A 25,823-nucleotide genomic window follows, 5' to 3' on the forward strand; every position below is an offset into this window, starting at 1 on the left:
CAACTCACTGGGGATTGTTTCTTTAGGAGTATAATGACATCATCCTTCATGGCATCCTTCACATTTCAATACTGTCTGATGATCCCGTTCACATAGTGTTTTGTCTGATGATAATCAGTGCAAGGTATTTGTAGAAATTATCATTTTTCAGATGTTATATTCACAGCAGTTTTCAACAAGAAACCATTTACTGTCTACGTGTGTTTTTATTTGAATATTCTTCTGGATTCAAGGGGGACATTTTCTGCTCATGCTTCATATTATTATTTTGTTCCTCTATTGTCTCCATGCTTTAATGTTCAAAAAGCTCTTTATTTTTCTCATACTGCCTGTACTACTGCACCTCCTTTCACCCTCTGTCTGAAACCAGAGCCCAGTCTGCTCTGATTGGTTAGCTGGCCGACTCTGTTGTGATTGGTCACTCGCATGGAGAAGTCCCCCCCCCCCCCTAAGCCTATCACATACAATGTGTTGGAGCACTAGCCAATAGAAGTCACTATGTTCAGGAAGTAAACAAAGGAGTCGAATGAAGGTGTTTTAGGGTTAAGGGGGGTGGGGGGATATTTAGCAGACCATTTAAATGTACAAAAAAGTATTGAACGGACTACAGGAAAGTGAAACACCATTATAGGGCCTCCTTTAGAATTCACATTCTGCGATGTTTCTGCTGGCCATAATCCCTAAATCGAAAACCACTGGCCCGTCAGATTTAAAACAGCTCTAATCAATATTTTTGTTTTAACAATGGATCAAATGATAATGTGATCTGCAGCCTCCCTCCAGCTCTGTGGAGCTTTTTAGCTGATGAAAATAATGGAGAGTTTAGTGGCTTAAGAGCCAGATATTTCCCTCAGAGGAGTCAGTGGTGGGAGATGAAAATGAAGCTAAAAGGAGAGGTAATATATGGATTATTATTTGCCAGGTAGAGAAATATGAGCTAAAATGAATTCTAATGTTGTTTTGTCTCTGCTGGCCGACATGTTCATCCATTCATCTGTATTCCAGCCTTCCCCTTTTAGTCATGAACTTCCAGTAGCCATTGAATAATTACATATCTCTTTAAGTCCAAGGTTAACCTCTCTTACGATACAATAGACCGTAGTCAGTACTTACAATGGATTTATCCTCTGACTGAGCAGAAGCATTCATAATTCAATAGCAAGTCTTACACATTGTCATTTTAAATCCAATTTTCAGAGAAAAGTAGATATGTTGATTGAAATATTTTGATTTAACTCATCTGATCACAAATTCATTTCCCTGTTTTACTCGTGGAGCTTCTGCACAACACTTCACTAATCCAACTGAAATGGAGTGTTTGTGGCTGTTTTTCTTCCTGTCCAGCTGTCAGGCTGAATGGAGCTCTGCTGAAAGAAACACAGTGGGTTTAGTCACAGATCGCTTTAACTGCTGGCCCGCATATTACCACATCAGCTTAGTGAAGAGATAATGTTGACTGATTCGCTCTCCATTTCCTTTCTCTGTGTTCTTCAATTGCATTAGTGTTTTTGGGGGGGTTTGTGAGTTCAAAACAAGTGACAAGGGCAAAGTCGAGGCAAGATCATTTAAATTAAAAAGCCTGTCTGCCTGTCAGATTCTTGTCACAAGGTGGTTGCCATCCTCAGGCTTCTGTCAGACAAATGTCAAGGGTAATCGAGATGGAAGATTAGTAGTTGGATTTATCTGCCTCAGACACAAATTTTACCTCTACCAACCTCAGTCGATGAGAGACCGACTCTAAATCTAACTTACTGATTTTGTCACCTTTCAAAAATCCAATTCTCCCACTCTAAATGCTTGTAATGAATAAAATATTCTACCTCAGAGTGTTTTGTAGTATGTTTGATCTGGGAAGTTTCAAAGGAATATTAGAAAGAACTGCAACATTTCTTGGAAGCGCAAATGTACCAGACAAACTTTGAACGCCTTTCACACATCATGTCCTTGAGACAGGACAGCATTTCTACATTTCTGCAATAATAAAATCCCTCTGAGGATTTACTCACGCTGAATGCTAATGTCCACATTTTAAGATGATTAAAGTGACAATGCTAATATATCATATTAAGCAGTCTTATGTTGACCATACTCAATTATTTATATAGGAATTTGAGTATTGGACAAATAAAATGAAATCGCCTTAGATTAGATTGACTCTGCTGTGACATGTCTCCATGCTTTAATGTTCAAACAGCTCTTTATTTTTCTCATACTGCCTGTGCTGCAGCACCTCTTTTCACCCTCTGTCTGAAACCAGAGCCCAGTCTGCTCTGAGTGGTTAGCTGGCCGGCTCTGTTGTGATTGGTCAACCGCTCAGCGACGTCCCACCCCTTAGTCTATCACGTACAATGTGTTGGAACGCTAGCCAAACGTACAAGTGGTACGTAGTGATGTCACTATTCAAAGGAAGTTAACATAGGAGTCCAAAGGAGGTGTTCCAGGCAGTGGGGGAGTGAGTGGGAGGGAAACTCCTTTGGGATTTTAGCCTTTGCAGATCATTTACCCATTTACAAAATCCTATACAACACACTACAGGAAAGGGAAAACCCTGTAAAAGCATAATAGGGCCCCTTTTTAAAAGTAGGAGGCTTAATAGCAATTAATTCTGAGGGGGGAAATGAACGCGAGCACCCTATGATCCCTTACATGACAAAACATTTCTCTACAAAATCACGCATTTTCCAAAAAGGCAAGCATTCATTAAAGTCATTCATTTTTATTTTGTGGAAAATGGGAATGTGTGCATAAAGTGTTGCGTTGATCAATCTAGTAGATGTTTAAATATTTTACTGGATAAATACAGACTTGCTGGAGCTGGTTAAAATCGGAGAGAAGCATTAACGTCACTAGGCTACATCATCCGAGGACATTCAGTGTGAACACAATAGTTTCTGCCATTCCTGCAAAGATTGTGGAGATATTCCTGTCTCTGCTGGACCGGCATTGCCTAAAGCCACACAGCTCTGGCTCATGGCTAACAGCTAGACAGGAAAAGTATGCAGATGTTCTGTTTGCCTCTACAGAGAGGTGCGTGTTTACCACTTCTGCATTCGCAATGTGCAATTAGAAGGTAAATTGGCTGTTATTAAAACCATAGATTTTTTTTAGAGAGCTTATGTAAATACCAGCTCATAGATGTGATTTGATGAAAATGTTGTTATGGAACATTAGCAGGTGTTTCTGTTTGTACTGTGCGCTGCTGTTTAGCTGTCACCTTGTTCCCTTGGGCTTACAGCTCCAAACCGGCAGTGGCTCCCAAATCACTCCTCTCATTCTCAATTAATTGAACTCATTAGAGCCTTTAAATTGGAGATTTAAAGATATGCAGTAAACATTGGACCAAGCACAACAGGCTACCAGCTTTGTTACTCCCAATTAGAGGAATAATTGGCACTTTATTTCTACAATTCAAGTTCAAACACTTCCAGGCTCCCTGGAGGAGAAATATGGAGTTTCACTATTTGCACTGATGTTTGAGTTGTGCCCATTTAAATGCAGAGCCACTGGCTGCCTCCATGATGAGCTTCCTGCAAATGTCATACCATGAATATTCATTTGTCTTCTTGGTTTTGTTTTGCTCAATAATCTCTGGTGAGGCATTGCAGTGTGGGTATGGAGGAGGAAGACAATTTGCCTAACCATTGCCAGTTCTTACTGGGTTTTGGATTACATAGTGTTTCTAAATCCGTTTCACTACCCTCATAATTAATTACTCATTAGTGTTTTCATCCCAGAGAAGAATGTAAAACTGAATCTTTTCTCAGCAAGACTTTCCTTTGGTGCACAGTTTGTCGGTTTAAATCGTGTCCTTTTCTGATGTAGAGATGACTAGTTATCCTATTTTGCAGATTCAGATTGAAGAAACAAAAAATAATCAACACTTACCTTTATTATGATAGGATAAAATAATAAGTCATTCAAATTCACAAACTACTACATTGATGATCAGATTATTGCATTAACATCATATAATGTTATCTATTGTATTTTTGCTTCAAGGGGACATATTACAGGAAGCTCACTGTGCTCACAATAAATATGGGTACCTGGAGTTTGTTACCAACCCTCAAACTGTGAAAAAGCACAATACGGTTTGCCGTGGCGTGGGCGTCTTGGATCAGAAACTGTGGGATTCAACAGGCCATTCAGATTTGGCTCCTTTCCTTTTTTCCTTTTGCCACATTCAGGTCTATGAGAAAATACAGGTACATTCAGACTGAGGAAGAAAAGTGATTATGAAAAATACATTCTCTTGAACTTCAAAGCATTGAAACTAGTGAGAGCCAAATATGCAAGAATGACCCTTAACATGAGAAAATGTCTCCTTTAACGTTAAGTGTGATGCTAAAGCTTTTGCATTTTATTTATTTTCGTAGAATGCAGGGCTTTGACTTATAACAAGGTTTTTCAACACTTCCTCTTCGAAGGTTGTTCTGTAAGTGTTTCCTGCAACATATTTCAGACACCTTTTTGTTATCTCAACGAAATCTGTTCTCAAATGATTCAGAGGTAATGTGTTTCAATATTCTCTGCACGATTTCTTGAACGACAATAAGTGATAACTGTTGCCATGGTTTTACCCCCTCGCATGTGTTTTTAAAAAATACATGCTTTGTGATGAAGCTTTGAGCGCACAATGAACACTTTGAAAAAAAATTGACAGCAAACTATTCTTCCCTTGTCTTCCGTGCAATTCTGAAGTTTTAATTGAACTATATCGTTAATTATTTCTGTTCAAAGTGCCAGCCCTTTATACAAAAAAACCCCAGAAGAATATTATCCTAGTGGCTCACAAGCTATAACTGTAACCAGTTTTCCTCAACGTAAAGCCTTAGTTGTTGCAAAATGTCATGCAAAATGGGGTCTTCAGTTTCCCTAATTAGCAGCTGAAAGTTTAAAAAGGTAACACGATACCAATGGGGGTGACGGATCAGCACTTGTGAGCACTTGAACATGTGTAAAATAGAGTGTGAAGCAGAGTGAAAATCAAAATTACATCCCGATTAGATGAATAATATGTTCCACTGCGGCCTTCAGTTTCCCTAATTAGCAGCTGAAAGTTTAAAAAGGTAACACGATACCTCGTTTGGAAAGATGCTCCGTACATCTGTCAGTTTAATTTGCACAATTTGTGGCTTGGCAACTTATGAAAAACGTGTTCACAGACTGGAGATAATTACAGGGGACGCAGAACAAGTCTCAATGAAAAGCAGGACGTGTGTGTTTAAAGGTTTGTTGTGTTATTTTTACCCCTACTAAGGTCTGGTTTGGTTCAACTTGTTGTCTTTTCCATATTTCTCCGCACTAGTCTTTATTGTGTCTCTTTCTATTTAAGTTTGTTGGTTTCCTCTTTCCTTACCTGCCTGCCTTGCTCTCTCATTACACTTTCAAACTCACTTCCTCCTTCAACCTCAAAGTGCAAACATTTCTTCTACATGAAAGGCATTCAAAAATAAACAACATCTTACAATTTCTGAATTTGTATTTGTTCCCACACCTGAACAGAGCGATCTAACTAGAAATCCTCATTTTGACGGCATTATTTGGAAGAAAGGCTCAGGGCTTATTATTATGTTCTGTGTCTGGTGAACACCGTAATAGATGATGTGTCATATTTGATTTCTGTGTGTTCTGTGAGATGTGCTCCTATTGTGGCAGGGACCTCCCTGCGGTACCCCTATCTAATTTGCCTCAAATGAAGGTTGTGTATGGATTTTGACATGGGTGTCTCTGTAATCTATATTCACCGTTTTGTTCTATAACACCCGCATGGTGTTGGCTTACACTGCTATAGGGGTGAGTTGTCGTTTGTCTGTGTTTTGTCTGTCTATGCATCTGCAAGGTATTTAACAATACATATAAATGTCATATGCTGCAGGGGCCATGGCTTTACCTTTCACTATATGTTATCTATAATCCCTGTTTAGAAAAACATATCACTGATATTCCCAGAGTCGGTAGCATGCATGTCCATCAACATTTGATATCGTATTAGTTTAGATTTTTATGTTTTGTGAGTATTGGTAACAGAAAGAGTTGGCCATTAGGTAGCATGAGGTGTTGTTTTTTGTTTGGTATGGATGTGACTCAGTAAGACAATGATTCATCTAAACCCTGCTCTAATTATTCAAAGGGCACATGAAGTGTTTGTGGCCAATCTGCAGTCCCTTGATTCCTGTCGCACTTTCCTAAATAAGGATATACTTGTAGTGCCAAAGCATTTGCAGATAGGGATAATGAATAGTGATAATGAAATGAAATCTGTCAGGAAAGTATTTGTTATGGAAACGTTTCTTCCGCACACCTGGAGTCTCTTTCCGCAGAGACTTTTTAACTTAATGCACCCACCTGAAGGGAGAATCCTTTTATTCTCTCAACCGAGGGGCCCTGGGTATGGCAGTCCAAAGTTTCAGTCAGAGAAAAACCAAACAGGAGGAGCCGGAACACCAGCTGCCTGGAATCCAGCCAGCCTTTATTTATCCTTCAGTTAGCACTGCAAGGCTAGAGCTAAAAGCCTCGCTGGCTGGGAGATTTTACAAAGGTGGCAGGCCAAAAGACGTTGACACGTCCCTTCACAGATGCCAGCGTTGTGCCACTTACTCCCTGACACTGACAGCTCCGGCAGAGCACAGAGAGCGAGGGATGAAGGGGGGGAGAGTGCACTGAATAAAACAGACTACTTAATTTGAAAGTGCGATACGGGGGAAAGGTTTCTAAGAGAAATAACAGGAAGGAATGAAGTGTTTATCTTTATTTTTTAGTAAGTATTTAGAACATTTAATACCGTTATCTAAGGGTTTTTATAGACAGACTCTGCTGAAGGAAAAAGGATAGACTTTTACAGTCAATCAACATTTAGCCCTTTGTAATTTCAGTAATGCATTGGTGAGAAATAAAATATTAATGATGCCTATATTTATGTGCATAACAATCTTGTGCATACAGCATAGTGATGAAGCCAGACTTTACACTTCTTTTTATATTGTTGATCCAAAGCCAATATAATACTTTTCATATACTGATGGTGGCAAGAGTACCTGGGCGTACAGAGTGTCCTCTGGAACTGAAAAAGTAGAGCTTTACACACACTTCAACTGGACTGTAGACACCGACGAGCAAAATCCGTGCTCACGGTAACCAAATATAGTATAAACGGATCCATGTTCGTGTCAGTTTTGGGTACTTGAGGGAGCGAGAAAGGCCGTACAGGATGGACATTTTTTATTGCAGGAATTTGGAGTTGGTGATTATAGCTGTAGCCTCGTTAACACATAATCAAATCTAGTGTTGACATTTGATGAAATTTGGACCATTACTCATTGCTTCTTCCCTCCCAAAAACTCAGCATAGGAATTAGTATTTCCATTATTTGCCAAGATGGTCAGATGGGAAGGTTAAGGCATGTAACTTTGTACGTGTTTTAGTGGTGGATTTTGGGATTCATGGTAAAGTGAGGGAAGTACTGTGAGAGCTTTGGGTAAATCTGGGTAGAAGAACGCTGTTTGAACTTTCAAATCCACCTCAAGTCAAGAAACTGAGCAAAGCTTTGAGTTTTTTCGCCGTGAACGTGGTTTACCGGTGCGTCATTGTCTGAGTAGCCTCAGGTCATCGCTTCCTTACCTGAGCTGAGCAGCGAGTGTTGGGTTCATCTCCTCTGTGTTTCTCTGCCCATGGCAAACTCGACTTCACTGGCAGAACGGATCGATTTCAAACTACCCACTAAGTTTTAAAGCAGAGGAGCGTGTGTTTGTTTTGTGCCACGTCCACCACAAACACTGCAGGGAAGTGCAGTTCTGAGACAGTCAACATTTAGACTAGCTGTGAATAATAAGAGAGACGTCTCTGTGTACAAGACATGGACCACATTCAACATCACAGTGCGATTATCTTGGCCAAAACATGCAATCTGTGATAAATAACGGAAAATATCAGATGTGTTGTTGAGCTCTTTTTGACCTTTCAAGTAAATATTTGTCATTGCAGAAATACAATTATCAACATATCCTGTGAGAATGGAAAACGTTCTGTTGCCATGATGAATGTGAGGGTTGGAGAGGCCTCCCTTGTGCTTGTTGTCGGGTGTTTTGACATGTCCAGTGAACCGCAACAATGTGGAAAGGCTGAGGGTCTTCATTCAGACACTCGGGCATGTTACAACACATCACATTTTGGCTTAGGCGCAACTCTTCATTTGAATAATATCTTCTCCTAATGGCTTCTTTTCCTTGATGGATTAACGATTTCTTGCTATTTATGGGAAAAACCAGCAACGTTTGGTTTAATGTAAAGCAAAAAAAAAGGGGAATTAACATCTAATTGGAATGAATAAATTAAGTGTGCGTTTAACTTAAAAACAACTCCTGTACATTGTTTGTTCAGGGGATTATATATAATTTAATATTAGTTTCTTTCAAGAAAATTATAGGACACAATGGGGTCTGTAAATAAAGTTGTTGTGGCTCAAGTTTCTTTAAATCTAGGCCTACAACTTTGAACATTTACATTTGTTTTAATATATTTATCAATAAGTGCCTAGCCAAAGCTGAAAGTTATCATATAAAAACATATTTTCACAGACAAACGTTTGAAATAACCTTAAACTGACACTGATACAAATCTTAGAAATAAAAATAATTGTATGAATTCCAGAAATTCTGAGCAATAATTAATTGACAAACCATTTGAGCCAAACCAGAATGCTTACAGATATTCATTGTAAATCTGTGTTGATGTAATGCCCTTTACACCTTTAAAAGAGACGGGAGTAATTGGATTTCTCTGGAAGTACACGACCGATGTCTCAGTTTGGTTGTTTGCTCATTTTGAAACAAAACAGTGTCGACAAATTAGGTATGTGCTCTGACCTGCGAGAGGGAGCATGGGAGTTTGGTAATTATGCAGACCTCTCGCCTACAGCCCCGTCTGGTCATGTTTTGACAGACATTCCAAAAGAGTGAAGGATGTTGAAGGATGCACAGCCAGAAGTTATTCCTCTCGTGTTTCGTCTTCATTACCTTTTCTTTCTCTTGTTATCTCAGTCTTACGCAAACACATTGAGACATTTCTGTGACTGCTGCTGTGGAAACACACGTTTCCTTTCTGACAACTTGTCAACAATTTGAGCTTTCAGTATTGAGAATGTTTTTTTCTTCTTCTTTTTGGATCAACAACAGTATATTTAGTTTCGGCTCAGTCTTTGGCTGTGTCTATTCAATCTTTTTTCTAAATATCTTGCAGCACAAAACAGCTTGTGTGTGATGTCGCTCCCCAAAATACTTACACTGCCTGAACAGGACTGTCAATTTTTGAATTCTCTCCCGTTATTAATTAGTCAACACTCTGCAGAGATCTGCCAAAGTACTTTTCCTCATGCTTAAGTTCATAATTGCAAACTTTTCTGCACTAGTGCATACAAAATGACAAGTCAATCTTCATATTATGGCGAAGACACTGCAAGATGCCTGCAGTAGTCAATGCCAAGATGGAAATGAAGCTCTGCCAGATAGATATATTCATGAAAACATCCTGAAATCTGCTCGTAAAAAAACACTTGTTGAAGGGGCCTCTAACTCAAGGGAACTGTGGGAAATCATTGTGGGTCTCCAGAAATGATTGTCATGCAATGGAAATCCAGTTCTTGAGAGAATAAGGGAAATTTATGATACCGTTATACTTCATCTTTGTAAACTTGTTGCCTTGGGTTGTGTCCCTGTGCCTTCTTCACACATGCACGACCCATGTCTGCTATCCCCGTTATTTCACCACTTGACAGATAGTAGCTACTGTGACGATTACCATATGGATGTTACCGCTTGCAAATACCTTGTGAAATGTCTCTGTCCTTTGTTCCCATTTGCTAGACGGAAATGTAAATGACTTAGTTTCTTGCTTTTCTGAATAAATGTTTCTCTGTGCTCATAGTCAGATCCCCAAGCTGCTGCAGACATCCCTCCTTTCAGCTGAACTAGATGTCATCTGTTGCATGCTTTGACTCTTTATTATAACACAACTTGATTTTAACTTGTTCATTTCTTACCAAAAGGTGATTCAAATTGTGGAATTTCCACAACATGGAAATATTTGTTGGCGATTTGTATTATATTTCCAAAACGTTTGTCCTACGGTACTTTCTGTAGACATGCACACACAAACTACAATTAAGTGGTGCTGCCATATACATTTGAAACTTCATTGGGTTTCAAAGAGTTCACTAAACATTATCAGTCATAAAGTGTAGACACATTAGGGTATTAGGGTATTTTCAAGTCAGTGTTTTAAGAGGTGAGGTTTTTTCTTGTTTCTCTAATCCACTGCTTTATATGTGGCATTTTGTTAAACCTTTAGCTTTCCTTGAATCCACATCTGTCAGAGTCTGAGTAATTCTTATCACTTGTGTTCCTGTGCTCCAGGCAGTTTTGTTTATTAGGTGTTAAGGAGCACTCTTTATTTCTGTTAGCAGGTTGCTCCTGCAGTAGCCCTGTGAGCAGTTCACAGCACTTCAGGGAACAGAAGTATACGCTCTTTCAGTCACATAAAGGAAATATAGCACGCTCTCTAACTTTAGGCAGTCAAACAGGAGTTATGGTTGCATTAGCAACAATTTCATTCGGTGAATGACACATCCCAACACCTCAGCCAATGTGAGAGTTCAATATTTATTTCAACCGCTACAAAAACACGCTGCCACTGCAGGCGTCAAGTGTTGAGCCCCGGTTTGTGTTTTTTAAACCCTGCAGTCATGCTAACAGCTCCCACGCCACCCTTACATTTGTTTTATGACACACTGGGATGTTTTGAGCAGCTGCCAAGAGCAGAAAAACATTGTTATTTTTCATTAAGACAAAGACAGGCCAACTTGAGCCGTTGTGAACCGACACACTGGCAGAATCCAGTCATCAGCAGCAGCAGAAGATAATGAAGAAGATAATGATCCCACACCTTCCAGTTTCTCCTTCACTGAACCCTTATAGTGTTCCCGTGCGTTTTGTGTATGACCAAACATATTTCGTAGTGCTTGGATACGGCATGATTTTGCACGACCCGACTTGCACATCCGCATCGAGTGCTCGTATACAGTGACATGTATGAAACTCAATGCAAAGGTTTAGTCTTTATAGGAACCTTACTTACCTCAGATGCTAAACACGTACACGTCTCCTTTTCCATCTAGTGAGCCTTTTTTCTAGGTTGAGTTATTGACCTTTTTTGTTTTAATTTAATTGGATGTTAGCTCTAAAAAGTAGAAAGTAATTAAAACACAGTTCGAGTTGCATCACCACATCAAAGGATAAACGAGATTCTTATTTATGTTGCAACCACATATATGTACTGTAATATACTCGTTATTGGATAGCTCTTGATGTCGATATCATGAAATGAAATGTATTATTATCTTGCACCAACAGCTGCCCCGATCAGTTTTCTATATATATTGCATGTAAAACTTCAAAGCAGTGTTTTATATGAGCTTAAATTAATATTAGAGATGACCATTTAAACACCTGTGGGTTTTTCTTTTAAATATAAATGATATCAAAGTTGGCTTCATTCAATCCTTTGCTTGTGCGTTTTAGTCATAATCACACATTATTGAAAGAGATCATTGTTGACCCATGTAACTCTGCCCCTGTAAGGAGTTACTCTGCAACACAAGTTGGTTTAAGACCCTCCTTCTAGGATGCCAGTCTTCTAGCATGACACCCTGTGACACCACATTTCTTGGTGGTTGACAGATGACTCTGTCTGGGACATTTTTGTGGTAAACACGTCTGGAGTCGTTTCCGTCCGTCAGGAATTTATTTCCTCCTTGACAGCAAACGCGTAACAGGAGCCTACAGAAAACTCCTGTAGGTAGCGTGACTCTTCTGGGTCTGATTATAACACTCAAAGTATAGATAGACTTTAAGAATCTTTTAGTGTCTAACCATATATTACAACTCACTTTGAAGTAACACGCTTGCACAGCATGTCACTCTGTCCTGAAATGTAATTCAACCACAATTATTTTCATTATTTTGCCCCTCATGCCAATAACTAGAGTTAGCAACCAATTTTCAAAACAAGCATGATCTAAATTAGAATCTTAGACCAGACGCATGTATGTATTTTATATTTTTGTACCAGCATATCCTCTAGCTGTCGAATCCTGTAAAGACAAACCACCCACTCCTTCCCCCCCCCGCCCCACCGCAATGTGTACATTTTAATCTGTGAGATGGACCTATTCGATAAGGCTCTGGGCATTTTTGCAGCATCAGGGGAAAAGGGAAGAGCTCAGGGCTCAGTGCCAGCAGCGAGACGTGGTAGGCACTTTTAGGAGTAGAGGACACCGGGCTAATGGATCCTCATTCTCCCCTGAGCAGCCATTGCTTGGTTTCTCTTCACTGAGCATCGAGAGATGTCGAGGCAGATGCAACCGGCTAGAAAAACTGAAAACTGGTCTCTCAAGGCTCTTACTGGTTTCGTCATCTATGGCTTTGCGCCAGTAGTTATTCCGGATGGGATGGCGCCCGTGCCCCTGTTCACAAACACCACCGACATCCAAAATATTCTGCTTTAGGGCTATCAGTCTGTGACAGGAGGTTAAGTGCAGAAGTGTTTCAGGAGATAACACCAGATCACCATCAGATTCCAAACCATCGTTACTCTTCAGCAGAGGAGGTCAGGAAAACATAAACTAGAACATGGAAGATTCATTTTCAATTGCAGAGGAACGAGTGAATTGTGCCTGGCCATTATGCAGGATAAAAATAAATGTCTTCGTAATGCCCATTTAAGAAATCTAAAACTCATTCTATGGACCTTTTGAAAATCCAGCTTGTATTACTGTATGTAGCGTGACCGTTGTTTCGCAGACATAAAGCATGCAGTCTGTGTGTGCCTTTATGAACAATGCAAAACTTAACTTAAGGCTTTTCTCTTTGTTTACAAAATACTATCTCCAAACAAAACAATAGACAATCTCTGTGAATATGCATTGAAGTTTGGAAACAAAGAGAATAATCTTTGCACGTTAGTGTATTCATTTATCCGTTTTGCGTGTTCCAACATAACAAGATTTTACTATTCAATAACGGTTGGCACTGTATTTTTCCTTTGCCAGTGTTTTTTTCCGCTGTTATTGTTTGTGTAATGCAAACAGAGGATTATATTCCATGTTGCCAAATTTCAGTTTGAAAAGAGTCTTTGAATGCAGCTTTTTATACTCTTTCATTTTCTGTAACGTGGCCACGGCTCGACTAGATGTTGTCTCAGTTGTCACCCGTTCAGAGATACATTTATGCATGATTATTAGCATTTTCAATCTTGGCTTGATGCTAAAAGAAGACAACGTCTGACTAATTGCTGAAACGTTAAAGCCCACCCTCTCTCTTGTACAGCCTGAGTAATGACAGAGGAGGAGAGTTGAGCTAATGTCCACCTGTCAGCAACTATTCTTTCTAGCAGATCATTTGGGCTTGGCTACATGACAGCTTCATACAGTTTCTGTCACACTTGTGATTGCTGCTTCTGTTTACAAAAGGGGCTGGAAGACAGTGGGTCTAGTTGGGATGCATGAAAAGATGTTTGGGAAAAAATCACAGTAAAGACAAGCCTCTCTCCGTCTGAGCGCTCCGTGAATTACACGCTCTGTGAATGTTTTTGTCTCGCAAGTTCGGCCTCAGATCAAACTTTTGAGGTGTCCTTGTCAAAACTGTTTTGTTTCATTATTTAATCTCTCAAACTGAATTTATAGGCCGCGGTTGTGTTAATGTAAATTAAGATAATTGCTCGTGTCATCTTGCTTGTTCTTAAGCTTTGAACTTTGGCGACGTGAGGTGACTTTGCTTATTTGAACGGGAGAACATCCTTCAATCAGAAAGTGTTGCCTCATGTCTTGCTTTGATAGTACCTCTTCCTACTGGTTGCGAATACTAGAACATTGATTACTGTGACAGAGAGACATTACAGCTGCATTGAATGTATTTCCTATTGAAGGTTGACAGGGCTATCTGCAGATGTACACAGCAAAGGTTCCTCCCACAAAGAAACCACTTATGGATCTTCTTGTAGTGCCTTCAACTGGATTTGACATTTACTTTAAATCCCTTTAGGACTATTCAGTGGATTAGCTCACAATTATGTACAAACATTCAGAGATCCAAAGAAGAAGAGTCCTCTCCATGTTGTCCTTTAGGTTTCAAGGTTTCAAGGTTTTATTTGTCATATGCACAGCAGATACAACGTATATGTTGGCAATGAAAATCTTATGTCGCGTGCTCCTCCAACAACTCCACATACATGGTGCAAATAAGATAAATAAAATAGTGCAAAAAGAGAGAAGAATATTTACAATATCAACAATAAAGATTAATGATGTTCAAATGTGTGGTTTTGAGTCAAATATCTCAGTAACTCTTGGAAGACTTGCCATACAATTTGGTACAAACATTCATGCCACGTCTAGCAGCACCTTGAGGAAAATGCACTGTGTCCGATATGTTTTAAGTGCTGATTAGTTAACAATGGCATGCTTACAAGCTGAACTAAGGAGACAATGGTTAACATTTTAGCAGCTACCTGTCAACATCTTAGCATTTAGCAATATCTATGTGTGTTTTAGCTTCAATACATTGCGTATGTTTAACTACATCGTGCCAAAAACAGACTGCATGTGAATAGTGGGAATAGCTCTTGAAAAATGCATTCAGAAAACTCATCAATGAAAATAATCACCCTCTCTCAGCTTTCTGTCTGGCGAGTGGATTGCAATTCAGTGCAGAGATCCTCCTGAGAGATGCATGTTGATGAAGTCTCATGAAGACCCTGGGGGAGGTGCTTTTCTGCGTGTCGTGTCTCTGTGACCTTCTTAGCAAAGAAGACATGTAGGAGCATTACCTGGTGGGCTCATTACCTGAATCCACTGCCTGTTAGGCAAGGGACTGGGTCAATAAATACATCTACTCAGGAACTAAATACATCTCATACAGCGGTGTACTTTGAGAGGCGGATGTATTCAGTTCACAGGTAGCAGCGTCTTTCTCACAGCCAGTTAATCCTCACTTTGAGCTGTGATAATGTAAAAATAAAAAAGCTCTACGTAAAGCATAACAGAAATGTATGTTTGCCAGATGTAGAAGTAGGATCATTACCCTCTTTTAGTGCAAAAGGTGTATGCATTATTCTTTGTTGAAAAACTGTATGTGTGGGAGTGTGATTGACTCTATGAACTTCTACTCAAACAAGACTTTGTTTTGGAGAAAGGTCACCACAGCTTAAGGTCAAACGCATCCGCTGCGTAATGCTGAGTGGGTGGCCGCAGACGAGCGAACTACATGCCAGTTGACCTCTTCCTTTATTTTCAGTTTCATTTTCTGATGTGGTTTCAGGGAAAAGATAAAAAATGAGAGAGGTCTTGAAAGTGGGTTTGTGTAATTGCTTTGAACTCACTTGGTATTAGATGAACATCATAACTGTGCAACAACAGATAAAACAATTTAGAGAATACTTAACACTTCAATATAATGGCACAATTCCATCGCTTTAAATGTGCTTGACCTTAAAGCGGCTAAAATCTGCAATAAAAGCTCTAAGAATATAATTGGTGCTGCTTGCCCAACACCGAATGACACACAGCTAAAATAGTGGAGCATTAAAGAGGACATATTCTGCTCATTTTCAGGTTCATATTTGTATTTTGTGCCTCTACTGGGACATGTCTCCATGCTTTAATGTTCAAAAAGCTCTTTCTTTTTTTCATACTGCCTGTTCTGCAGCCCCTCTTTTCATGGTCTGTCTGAAACCAGAGCCCGGTTTGATTGGTTAGCTGGCAGGCTCTGTTGCGATTGGTCAGTTTAGAGATGTCCTGCCCCTCAGCCTATCAGGGAGGGTTTTGGAGCGCCATCCAATTAGAGTGGGGAGTGTTACATAGTGATGTCACTAAAAGTTTAGGGATTAGACATACTACTATAAAAAAAAGTCACACACAGAGGCACTATGACTGTATTCTCTGCTCAGGACAACATTACTTCACTATATACAAATTGTTTGTATTAATGCTCTGAATGTCTTTTTATATAAGCTTTCAAAGTTTTCTATTTCACATCAGAAGTTTGACTCTTAAGTGGATAATTTGCTCTGTTTCTTTGTTTGGTTGTTGTATTCTTCCTCACTAAGCTTTGTCTTTGATTCCCATTTCTATTTCTGCCCACTCTGGAATGCAATTTGCAATTAAAATCTAAATGTGTTCAGATGCATCAAAAGGCCTTCATATTGAAGCCCCTCTGGAGCCCCGGGTACAGAGAAGTGCCTGCGCCCGTGTGAATTAATAATACAAACGCAGCGCAGAGTCTTCTCCATTACCTTCCTGCTGCTTTTCTGTATTTAAATTCATCCGTCACTTTCTTTATTGTGCTCTCCCTACAACTGGGATCAGCTCAATAACAGCCAGCATGAGAGCCTGAATAATGACCCTATGAAATATCCCATTCTCGTCGGCAGAATGAAAAGTATTTTTTCCACTCTCTACCTCCCCTGGTGTCGTATACAAAGCAGTGTGAGCGAGAACGTGCAGGAATAATATTTTCTCTGATATTTCAGCGAGGATATGAGTACGGGGTAAATGAAACACTCATCACTCTAGATTTATGGACCGGAGATAGCATCTGCGCAGCGTGTCAACGGCTCACTGCCGATGCAACGTGCTAGAAGAAGGGTGATGAAGATGCCGGAGACTGAAATGTGCTCTGAGTTAATGGGGTACACACTGATGGCATAGCAGCAGAAAGTTATGCCACAAACAAAAGAGGACACTTTTTGGCCCAGAGGCACGCTTTTGATAATGTTGAATGATTGTTTGCTCTCCCTGGTTGGCAATTGGCTGGAAAACATGCTGATGAGAGAGTGGATTTGTTTCCATCTGCGTGCTATAAACATTACCTGTAACGGCTGCTTGTTGAATCCTAATCTGAGCAGCTGTGTTGAGGGATCTTTGACCACTAAAGGGTAAGAACGGATCAGAGTAATGAAAAAAGCAGTGTGTAATAACATATTTTAACTGGTCATAGATAACATCAGTACAGTTCAGTAGAGCCAATAGATGAGAGCAACCCATCTGGGTCCTTTTCCATCTACTTCATGGCCACGCCCCTTTTTAGGTGAAAACATTGACTGGCGTTTGACTGGCGGTAAATACAGATTCTGAGGTTTTTCGCTCATCGCATAAAAGAATAAAAAATACCATTAATGAATTTTGTTTTCAACTATTTCGATGGTCAACCAGGCAAACAATTAAACACTGCCATGAATATTGATTTAGGATCGATTCGTGGTTTATTTTAAATCGATATGGGATCGATACCCTGTCAGTCTGCTGATGGACGAGTGGCAGGCAGCAGGCTTACATTTAAACTGGTATTTCCTTTGCTTGTCAGTATTTCATATTGTAGTGCATCTACAGTCACTAATTCGACTTTTAACATTAAAGCTGGTTACTTTGATGACTGACGTTAACCTAATTAGCATCGTAATTTAGCTGTGATGAAGTGTTTCCCATAGATGTTCATGTGTCGACTGACTGAGACCCATTGTTTATACTGTTAATCATCTTTGTGGTCGGCCTGAAGACACAGATATTATATTTGATCGCCCTTTTTTTAAGTACAAGTATCGAAAAATCTGAACCTTGGATCTTTTTGTTGTTTGACAAAGATGCTATGAGGAACAGAACAAGACTTCTTTGAAATTGTAAAATGCATAGGAAGGGTTTCACAGAAGAGCCTGTTTTGTAAAAGGGTCTTAAAATGATTTTGCCGGACAAACATCCTGAGACTTAATCATAAAAACATCCATTGAAGGAGTTCTCCTTTCATGGCAGAGCTTTTTTTTCTTCTTACTTTTGAATGTGCTTTTCATATCAACTTGCCTCCCTAAAAGATACCTGTTGCTTTCTGCTGTGTGCTCTCTTGCAGGGAAAATGTCAGACATCCGTTCAGTCAGGAAGAGGCAACAGCTGAATAACTTGGTTGCCATGGTTACGGAGCAAGCCAGGCCCGGAAACACGGTGGTGGATTTCTGCAGCGGGACGGTACGTGGATTGATCCATCAGTAAAGCTATGCATGTGCATTCATCACAGCTCCACCTGATGGCTACATTATACGGCGGCCCCATTAGCAGCCGGCTGAAAGGAGCTAAGTCTCATATTCCCCCGTGTTTCTCTCTGAAATGACTTGTGTTGTTGGCCGGTGTACACAGACAGACTGGTAATTACCCTCATATAAATGCACGCTCAGAGCGATAGCGCTGCATGGCGAAAAGGGTCAATACTTAGTTGGAAAGGGCAGCACTAATCACAATTCCATTCAAGACCCCTTTGATGGTCGCTGTTTCCACATTGTGCCTTTTCATTTGTTTTCTCTTTCTCCGTGCTGTTTCCCAGGGCCACGTTGGGATCGTTCTAGCTCACACACTTCCAGATTGCCAGGTATGTGTGTGAGTGTGTGTGTGTGTGTGACGTATCATTACATTTTGTTGCTGGGACACGTGACTTGACTCTAGACTGGTAACCTTTCAATGGCATTTATCATTATTTTTGACATTTAAAAAGAGATTAGTAGATAAAAAATCAGATCTATTTTTAATGATAAAGTGATTATTATCAATCAAGAAATGCCTCCTGTAGGGTTCTTGAAAAGGTGATAAGAGTCGAACCGGTCATATAATGTTGTTTTTTAATGTATATAATAATAATTGGTATTGTTATTATTTTTTAAATCTGTGTTTTTTGAACATTGCTTTATGTATTTAAAATGTGATCTTTCCTATTCTAGGTCATATGAAAAGTAGCAATCACGTGCAGCCATGTGTTTTACTGTTTTTATTCCAGGTGATCCTCATAGAGAACAAAGAGGAGTCGTTGGTCAGAGCCCAGAGACGTGGCGCTGAGCTCGGTCTGAAAAACATCGGCTTCATTCAGGCCAATCTGGACAACTTCACCGGACCGTTTCAGATTGGGGTGAGCATACCGTTGCAATGAACCCTATACAAAGAAAAAAAAGCCTTTGCACCAATTAGAATCGGAGGATGAAACCCTCTTCATTGTCACATTGGCACACAGCAGAGCACACACAGTGAAATTGGTCCTCTGCATTTAACTCATCCTAGTACTAGGAGCAGTGGGCAGCTATTGTGCAGCGCCCGGGGAGCAGTGGGGAGGGGGGCTTGGAGGTGTCCGGTGCCATATTTCAAGTCTGTTCCCGGACTTGAACCGGCGACCCTACGATTCCCAGTCCAAGCCCCTACTGACTGAGCCACTGCTGGACAAATAATTGTGTCTCTATATGATGATCCACACATTCTATAGGCAATATGGTAACCATTTCAAGTGATTGTGCAGATTTGTTTTTATTTAATTGAAGTACTGCGTTCAAATTTGATGTCAAGCTTGTTTGTAAATGGTCAAATTAAACCTTAGCCGTAACTGGGAAATAAAATGATAGGGTAGTCACAATTATATCTGTACTGCGCCCTGTTTTTACGCCGTTTCAATCAGCATTAAATAGCAGCGCTGATTTAAATCCTTTGTGGTCAATGTCATTTGCATTGTTAAACTGTAATCACAACCCAATTTTCAATCAACACGTTATACTTATTTAATGCAAATCACATTGCTTTTCACACTTGCACAGTAGATTTCCAATAGTCCAGTGAAAACATTGTTCTGACACAAAGGAAATGCTATTAGCGATGACATGTAGTGTGTGTAAACTCCAAAGCTTTAGACACACACTCTTTTTTCCCCCATTACAAAACAGAAAAACAAGCCACTGTAGTCCCATGTTGTACAGTATACATTGTATGTATGTCCCATGATATAGTCAGAGTGATCTTTTTATTGAGTTGCATAGCAAAGACTACGTTAACATCAATAATTATTTGCCATTGATTTATTTTGCTGCCTTAAAGATCTGTAATAACCTCATCAACATAACAGTCATTCCATAATGCTACACTTTTTCCAAAGGTTGGGATGGTGTTTGGAAGCATCGCTGTCCTAAACAGTGACATCATCTGAGTTATATGATGTTTTCCCTTTCCTGTAGTGTGTTTATATGGGTTTCTGTGCATGTAAATGGTCTGCAAAGGCTAAAATTCCAAAGTTCAAGGCAGAGAGAGTGACATCACTGTGTTACACTCGCGCTTCTAATGCAGGGCACATCACATGGTATGTAATTGGCTGAGGGGTGGGACAACTCTAAGGGGATGACCAATCACAACAGAGCCGGCCAGCTAACCAATCAGAGCAGAGCTGACCAGCTACCAACACAAAGTAACATTTCATTCCTTCGTCTTTTTCCAGAAACTATAAATGCCAACGCTCACTTATTTTTGTCAGTTGGCCTTTAGTGCTCAGCATTTCAGTCGGTGTGTGTGTGTGTGTGTGTGTGTGTGTGTGTGTGTGTGTGTGTCAGTCACACATGTTACTTCTCTCAATATTGCAAAGCCCAAAAGGTATTTTTAAACTGAAAATGACGGACAAAGCTAATGTCAGGGTCTCGGGATCTCCTCACTGACGCTGGTCTCTGTTTGTCCTTGTTTGCTATCCTTTTGGTTTGCTTTCAAAATATTTCTCCAAGATCTCAACTGTTAAACTCTTATTAAAGGCATGGTCATTTCAAATGTTTTAGTTACCTTGACCATGTCACACTTTTACATCTGAATTCATCACACATTTTTTACAGCAAAAGAAATCTGCCAGCAAAGCAGATCTGCCTGTGTGTGTTTGTTAAGCCTCAAGATCCAGCGTAGTGAATATGTTCAATTCTGCAAAGCTAAAAAAAAAAACACATTTCACAGAGCTTTCTAACTCTGTGATTAATGGTTCTAAAATTCAGCTTTAGGTAGAACTCTCCCACTGCCTGTCAAAACGGCTGCTAGTCCTTTTTAAAAACACCCACCTTCTTCCACTCAGCATTTGACTTCTCGAACTGATAATTACTGTCTATTTAAAGCGAATGGTTCCTTAACTGTGATTGTTCACCGGGTGCTGGAATCCGTCTGAAAAGGTCTTCCCATGCCCTTTCATGAAGAGTCCTGTTTCCACACAGGCCACATTTTCCTCTCCCGTACGATCTCCATCGTCATCAATCTTCCTCCGTGTTGTTATTTATACGTCTCAGGTCGGTGTCTTCACAAACGTGTTGAGGATATCCATCTTCCTGCCCTGTCTCATAGCCCAGTTTCACTAAAGCCAGATGTTCTACTAGCCTTGATTTTAACTCTCTCTGGGACAAACTGGAATATAAATATAAACCTGCTGTAATTATAAGCTATTGTTCCAGCGTCGTCACTCCACTGAGACCCGCTCCACTTGGCAAGAAACACAGATAATTAATTTCTACAAAATGTGGGTGTTTTTCTTTTTTGTAATGCGCACACATTGATTTTAAATGAGTGTTTATATTCATGTATAAAAGGGGTACTTAAGTTTGTTCTTTTCTGCACCGCTGCGGAAACTCGGCTGTCGCTGCGGCCAAGCTTCTTCTTGCATGACACAGATATTTCTATCTGAAGGAGCCAACCATCATACCGGGTTTAATCCTGTTATGTATTATACATGATTCCATATTTAGTCAAGCTCGTTTAATCAGGCTAATTAAATTCCCTATTCTTAGTCAGTGTCTGCTGATCCTGTCTGCAGTTAAATGTCCCAGGTGTAAGACTAGCGGAGCGTCCACATGCAGCGTATTTTGCCTTTTATTCTTTCTGTTGTCAGATAACATTGAGCCAACTCACCTCGGAGGCGGACCAAGTTGTGGAGCTTGATTTACTGTAGATTATTCCTCCATCCAGGTCCATTATCGGTTCGGCTTAAGGGTGTGATTGTTTGCAATTGATTTTTCCTGTATATTTCGTTATGCTTGTGTGGAGAAAAATGTCCCTGCCGTTAAGACTTTAAGACTTCTGTTTGTGATCAATTTCAATAAGATTTATCAGCTAAGGTCCTTCCATTTTTTTCTTGGATCTTTTTTTTAAGTGTTTTTTTTCCCAGTCAAATCTCAAATCCAATCTACCTTTGAGAGGAACAAAACAGAGCACACAGAAAAGTGCCTTACAACATTGTTGATGTTCATCTCTTATAAATGGTAGATCTGCTCGGTATTGTTTAGCAAGATTATCTTAGATAAGACTTTATTCTGAAGGATTCATAAACTGAACATGTACAACTCCAACAAAGCAAAGAAAGACGACCTATTCTGCTCTTTTTCAGCTTCATATTCATTTTTTGTGCCTTTACTGGGACATGTCTCCATGCTTTAATGATCAAAAAGCTCTTTATCTTTCTCATACTGCCTGTGCTGCAGCACCTCTTTTCACCCTCCTTCTGAAACCCGAGCCCAGTGTGCTCTGATTGGTTAGCTGTCCGGCTCTGTTGTGATTGTGCTATAGCTAATACGTACAATGTGTTGGAACGCTAGCTAATAGAAGCGGAAGTGACGTGATAAGATGGTGATGTCACTATGTTACTTAAGTAAACCAAGGGTCCAATGGAGGTGTTTCAGGCAGAGGGGGAGTGGGAGTGGAATTTTACCCTTTGCCGACCATTTACATGCCCCTATATAACACACTACAGGAAATGGAAAACCCGAAAAAGCATAATTGGGCCCTCTTTAATAGCAGTTGCGTCACACCTTCCTGCTACAGCATTGCACTGTGGAAGGATGAAGTGTTGATTAATACATATTTTACTTAGCTGTACTGCAGGAGGGTCTGATGGGACAGGGGAGGGATGTAATTACTTGCATAAGAGTGAATAATGAAGCCTTATTATTTCTGTGTTGTGAATATTGAGTGGAAAATACAGATGGAAACAGCTTTTCCTTTCCCCCAAAGACTCATTTATATAGAAAACACAGTTTAATAAATGACCGTTGGTTTATTGCATATTGACTTCTTCTTTTTCTTCCAAGGAAGTATTTGTGCATAAATGTGATTATCCAGGCTTGTGTAAAATACTGTGCCTCTAATGGAAGATTTTAAATCAGCCTTGTTTATTGTTTTTACTTCCAGTAACAATTTTTAATTAGCATCCAGCATTTAAGAGAGGGGAATTGCTCAATTAGGCTGAGACAAAAGACAATTTTAGCCATTGATTAAGCAATGTTTCCTAAATCATGAATTGGAAATGCATAATTAGTTATCAAACAGATCAGAATGTGTTTTTTTTAACTTGTGTCCATTATTTTGGTTGAATGGTTTTGTATGTTAAATTCAAGGCTATAGGGCATAAAATGTAATTAGGATTTACCACAGCATGACTAATGCACGGCCCTAAGTAGCTGGGTAAGAGTAATGGTGTAACTTTGGTAATTATTCTTTTCTTTGGATGTTAGGGATGTAACATCATGCAATCTCTGATAGGGACTCCTCCTCCTCATCAGCAGTCAGAAACAAGCTGTTGAGAGAACATAGGCCCTTTTCTTTTCCCTGATGCCATGAATATATGCAGAATATGAAATTAGGTGTCAAATAGATACAAGGCCATGCAGGTAATTGGTGTTAATTTTCCAGTTTTTGTACAGTCTTTCATGTGCAGATTCTCCGTGTATTCCTTCATCTTCAGATCAGTGCACATCTTTCTTAAGATAAATAAATGCTTCTTTGATGATCAACATTCAGAGAACAAACTCATCTTTGTTCCTTGTGGAGCTGTTAAATGCAGATGAGAAGACTTGGTGTCTACTTCAAACTGTGAAATTACTGGGTTGCAGGTTTTCTATATACCCTTTTTTGTGTAGTTGTGAGCTGAAGGATTGCTACAGCTTCTCAATTTCCAGGGAGTGCTTAAGCACTGTGAGAAATGCACACCAGCCTAGACATTTCAGTGACTTTATGAGTGTGTTTGGCAATGTTTAGACTATCTGTATCTTCTCTAATCTTTTGTAGCTGCTGCCAATCTCTGCTTAGCCCCATCCTGACCGAGCTTTAACTTCTGCTCTGTGGCACTGCTGTCAAGGCAACGTGTAGGGAATCAGACTCCCGGACGCCAAGTGACAACTTCTTGGAAGAGAAGAATATAAATTTAAGATGGCTTCTCGAGTTGGATGGGGTTAATTCCAGTGAGCCGGTGCAGCTATTGTCACATCAGACTGTTAATAATGCATGTATGTGGCCCATTAACAGAGAATCTATTTAGCTAATGCACGCTTGGGAGGAAATCATCTATTTTTCCACTGTACTTTGGATATTATATCCATTGCATTTGATGAATCCTAATGTGTTTTTGCAGGCAGACTTTAATATTTTTTTTGTTGTCTCTTTTTGGTATCTAATATACAAGCAGACCATTACTAACGAATAGCTAGGTGTGCAGCAACACGCACAGTTTACCCACTCAATGGGAATCCTGATGCATTCGTGCCTCTGCCCCTGAAGCACTAATATATTTTGTTTGCTCTAACACCCCAGACTGCACCTTTGAGAGTATAGATGTATTTAATATCAGCATCCATTATGAACTAATCAATGGAATTGAGTGCTTGCTCTCGAGTTCTGTTTTCTCCTTGCTGTCGGGCATAGAGGGTTTTTTAGGAAAGCTTAGGATTTACTCGTGATAAACGCTTTGTTTCTTTGTCCGTTTCACTTCAGGTTGCCCTCCATGCATGCGGCGTTGCAACGGACATGGTGATGGAGCATTGTATCCAGGCAGGAGCGGCCTTCGTCATCAGTCCGTGTTGCTACGGCTTCATCCAAAATGCAATCAAGTTCTCATTTCCCAAGAGGTTTGCACACGTCCAAGGCTTTCTGCTGTTTGTTTCTGACCTTGTTGTTTTCTTCTGTTAGCTCCCATGCTTCCCTCCTCTCATAGTGATTTTTTTAACTTTAGGTGCTTTTGCTCTCCATCATTTTCACACTCACTCTCCAACTCACACACGTACACATAATATCCGTATAACTCTCGTCATTGCTTTTTTGTTCGCCTCATGTCTCTTATCGCCACCACTGACGGTACCAGGCAACAGTGTCATATCGCCTTCTCCACAAGATCCTCCCCTCAGCCTTTTTCAGTCTTAGCCCCCGTTTATAGTAGCAGCTGGAAAAAGGGTTCTCTGTGTTGATGCTGTCTCTGGATATCACAGAGTGAAAAGAAAAGCCAGTTGGAGGTACAGACATGAAATGCAGTGTTACAGATAATTAAGTCAATTTTCAGTTTTAGGAGGGTTATTTAGAAAAAAACAAATGACAGAAAAGAAAGAGGCAATAGTTAAATGTGTTGATCCTGTTGCTGTAGCTCTGTTGACTAATGTCTGTAGAGTCATCTCGGGGTATTATGCTGCTCAATCCTTTTAATGGAGGCTTCAAAACAAAATGCTGTTGTGAAGAATTGCTGTTGTAGCAACCGTGAGACTTTGATCACAAGAATGTAAAAAATTGAGATACCCATTTAAGTTGTGGAGCTGATTATAGTTATGTTTTTGTCTTTTAGACTGATTAGACCAAGTTTCCTGTCTAGGACATAATAATAGTGTGTTCTGATGGATTTAGTTTTTCTGGTGTAGTCGCCGCCCATTGTTCTCTTTATGGTTATTTAAGCTATGATGAGGGACATCAAAAAGTAGGAGAAATGTTTTCTTTAAAGATATTTTCGGGCCAGAGAAGGTCAAAGGGGGGAGATAGAGGGGATGACATTGCCTAATTTAGCATTTTCCAGTATAGATGGAAGCGGACACCACTGAGCTATCAGTCAGCCCCAACATGTTTTTTTTTAATCAAGAAATGCTGACAAAATTGGCCATTTCATTATTTCACAATCAACTTATCAAGTGTCACTGGCAAGCGCATGAGG

General features: G+C 39.9%; 1 protein-coding gene across 2 annotated transcripts in view; it reads left to right on the forward strand.

Moving 5' to 3' along the window:
- The window catches only part of gstcd (glutathione S-transferase, C-terminal domain containing), a 55,811-nt gene that overhangs the window by 23,346 nt on the left and 6,642 nt on the right, over nucleotides 1–25,823 (forward strand). The window contains exons 6-9 of one of the 2 annotated variants that reach the window (XM_063882953.1): nucleotides 17,949–18,064; nucleotides 18,417–18,461; nucleotides 18,864–18,992; nucleotides 24,626–24,759. In XM_063882953.1, the coding sequence (XP_063739023.1) occupies nucleotides 17,949–18,064; nucleotides 18,417–18,461; nucleotides 18,864–18,992; nucleotides 24,626–24,759 (424 nt within the window). The remainder of the gene's footprint in view (nucleotides 1–17,948; nucleotides 18,065–18,416; nucleotides 18,462–18,863; nucleotides 18,993–24,625; nucleotides 24,760–25,823) is intronic. The other variant, XM_063882954.1, reaches the window with a different exon arrangement.

This window comes from Eleginops maclovinus, chromosome 5 (genome assembly GCF_036324505.1).
Source record: "Eleginops maclovinus isolate JMC-PN-2008 ecotype Puerto Natales chromosome 5, JC_Emac_rtc_rv5, whole genome shotgun sequence".
In the NCBI taxonomy this organism is placed as follows: Eukaryota; Metazoa; Chordata; class Actinopteri; order Perciformes; family Eleginopidae; genus Eleginops; species Eleginops maclovinus.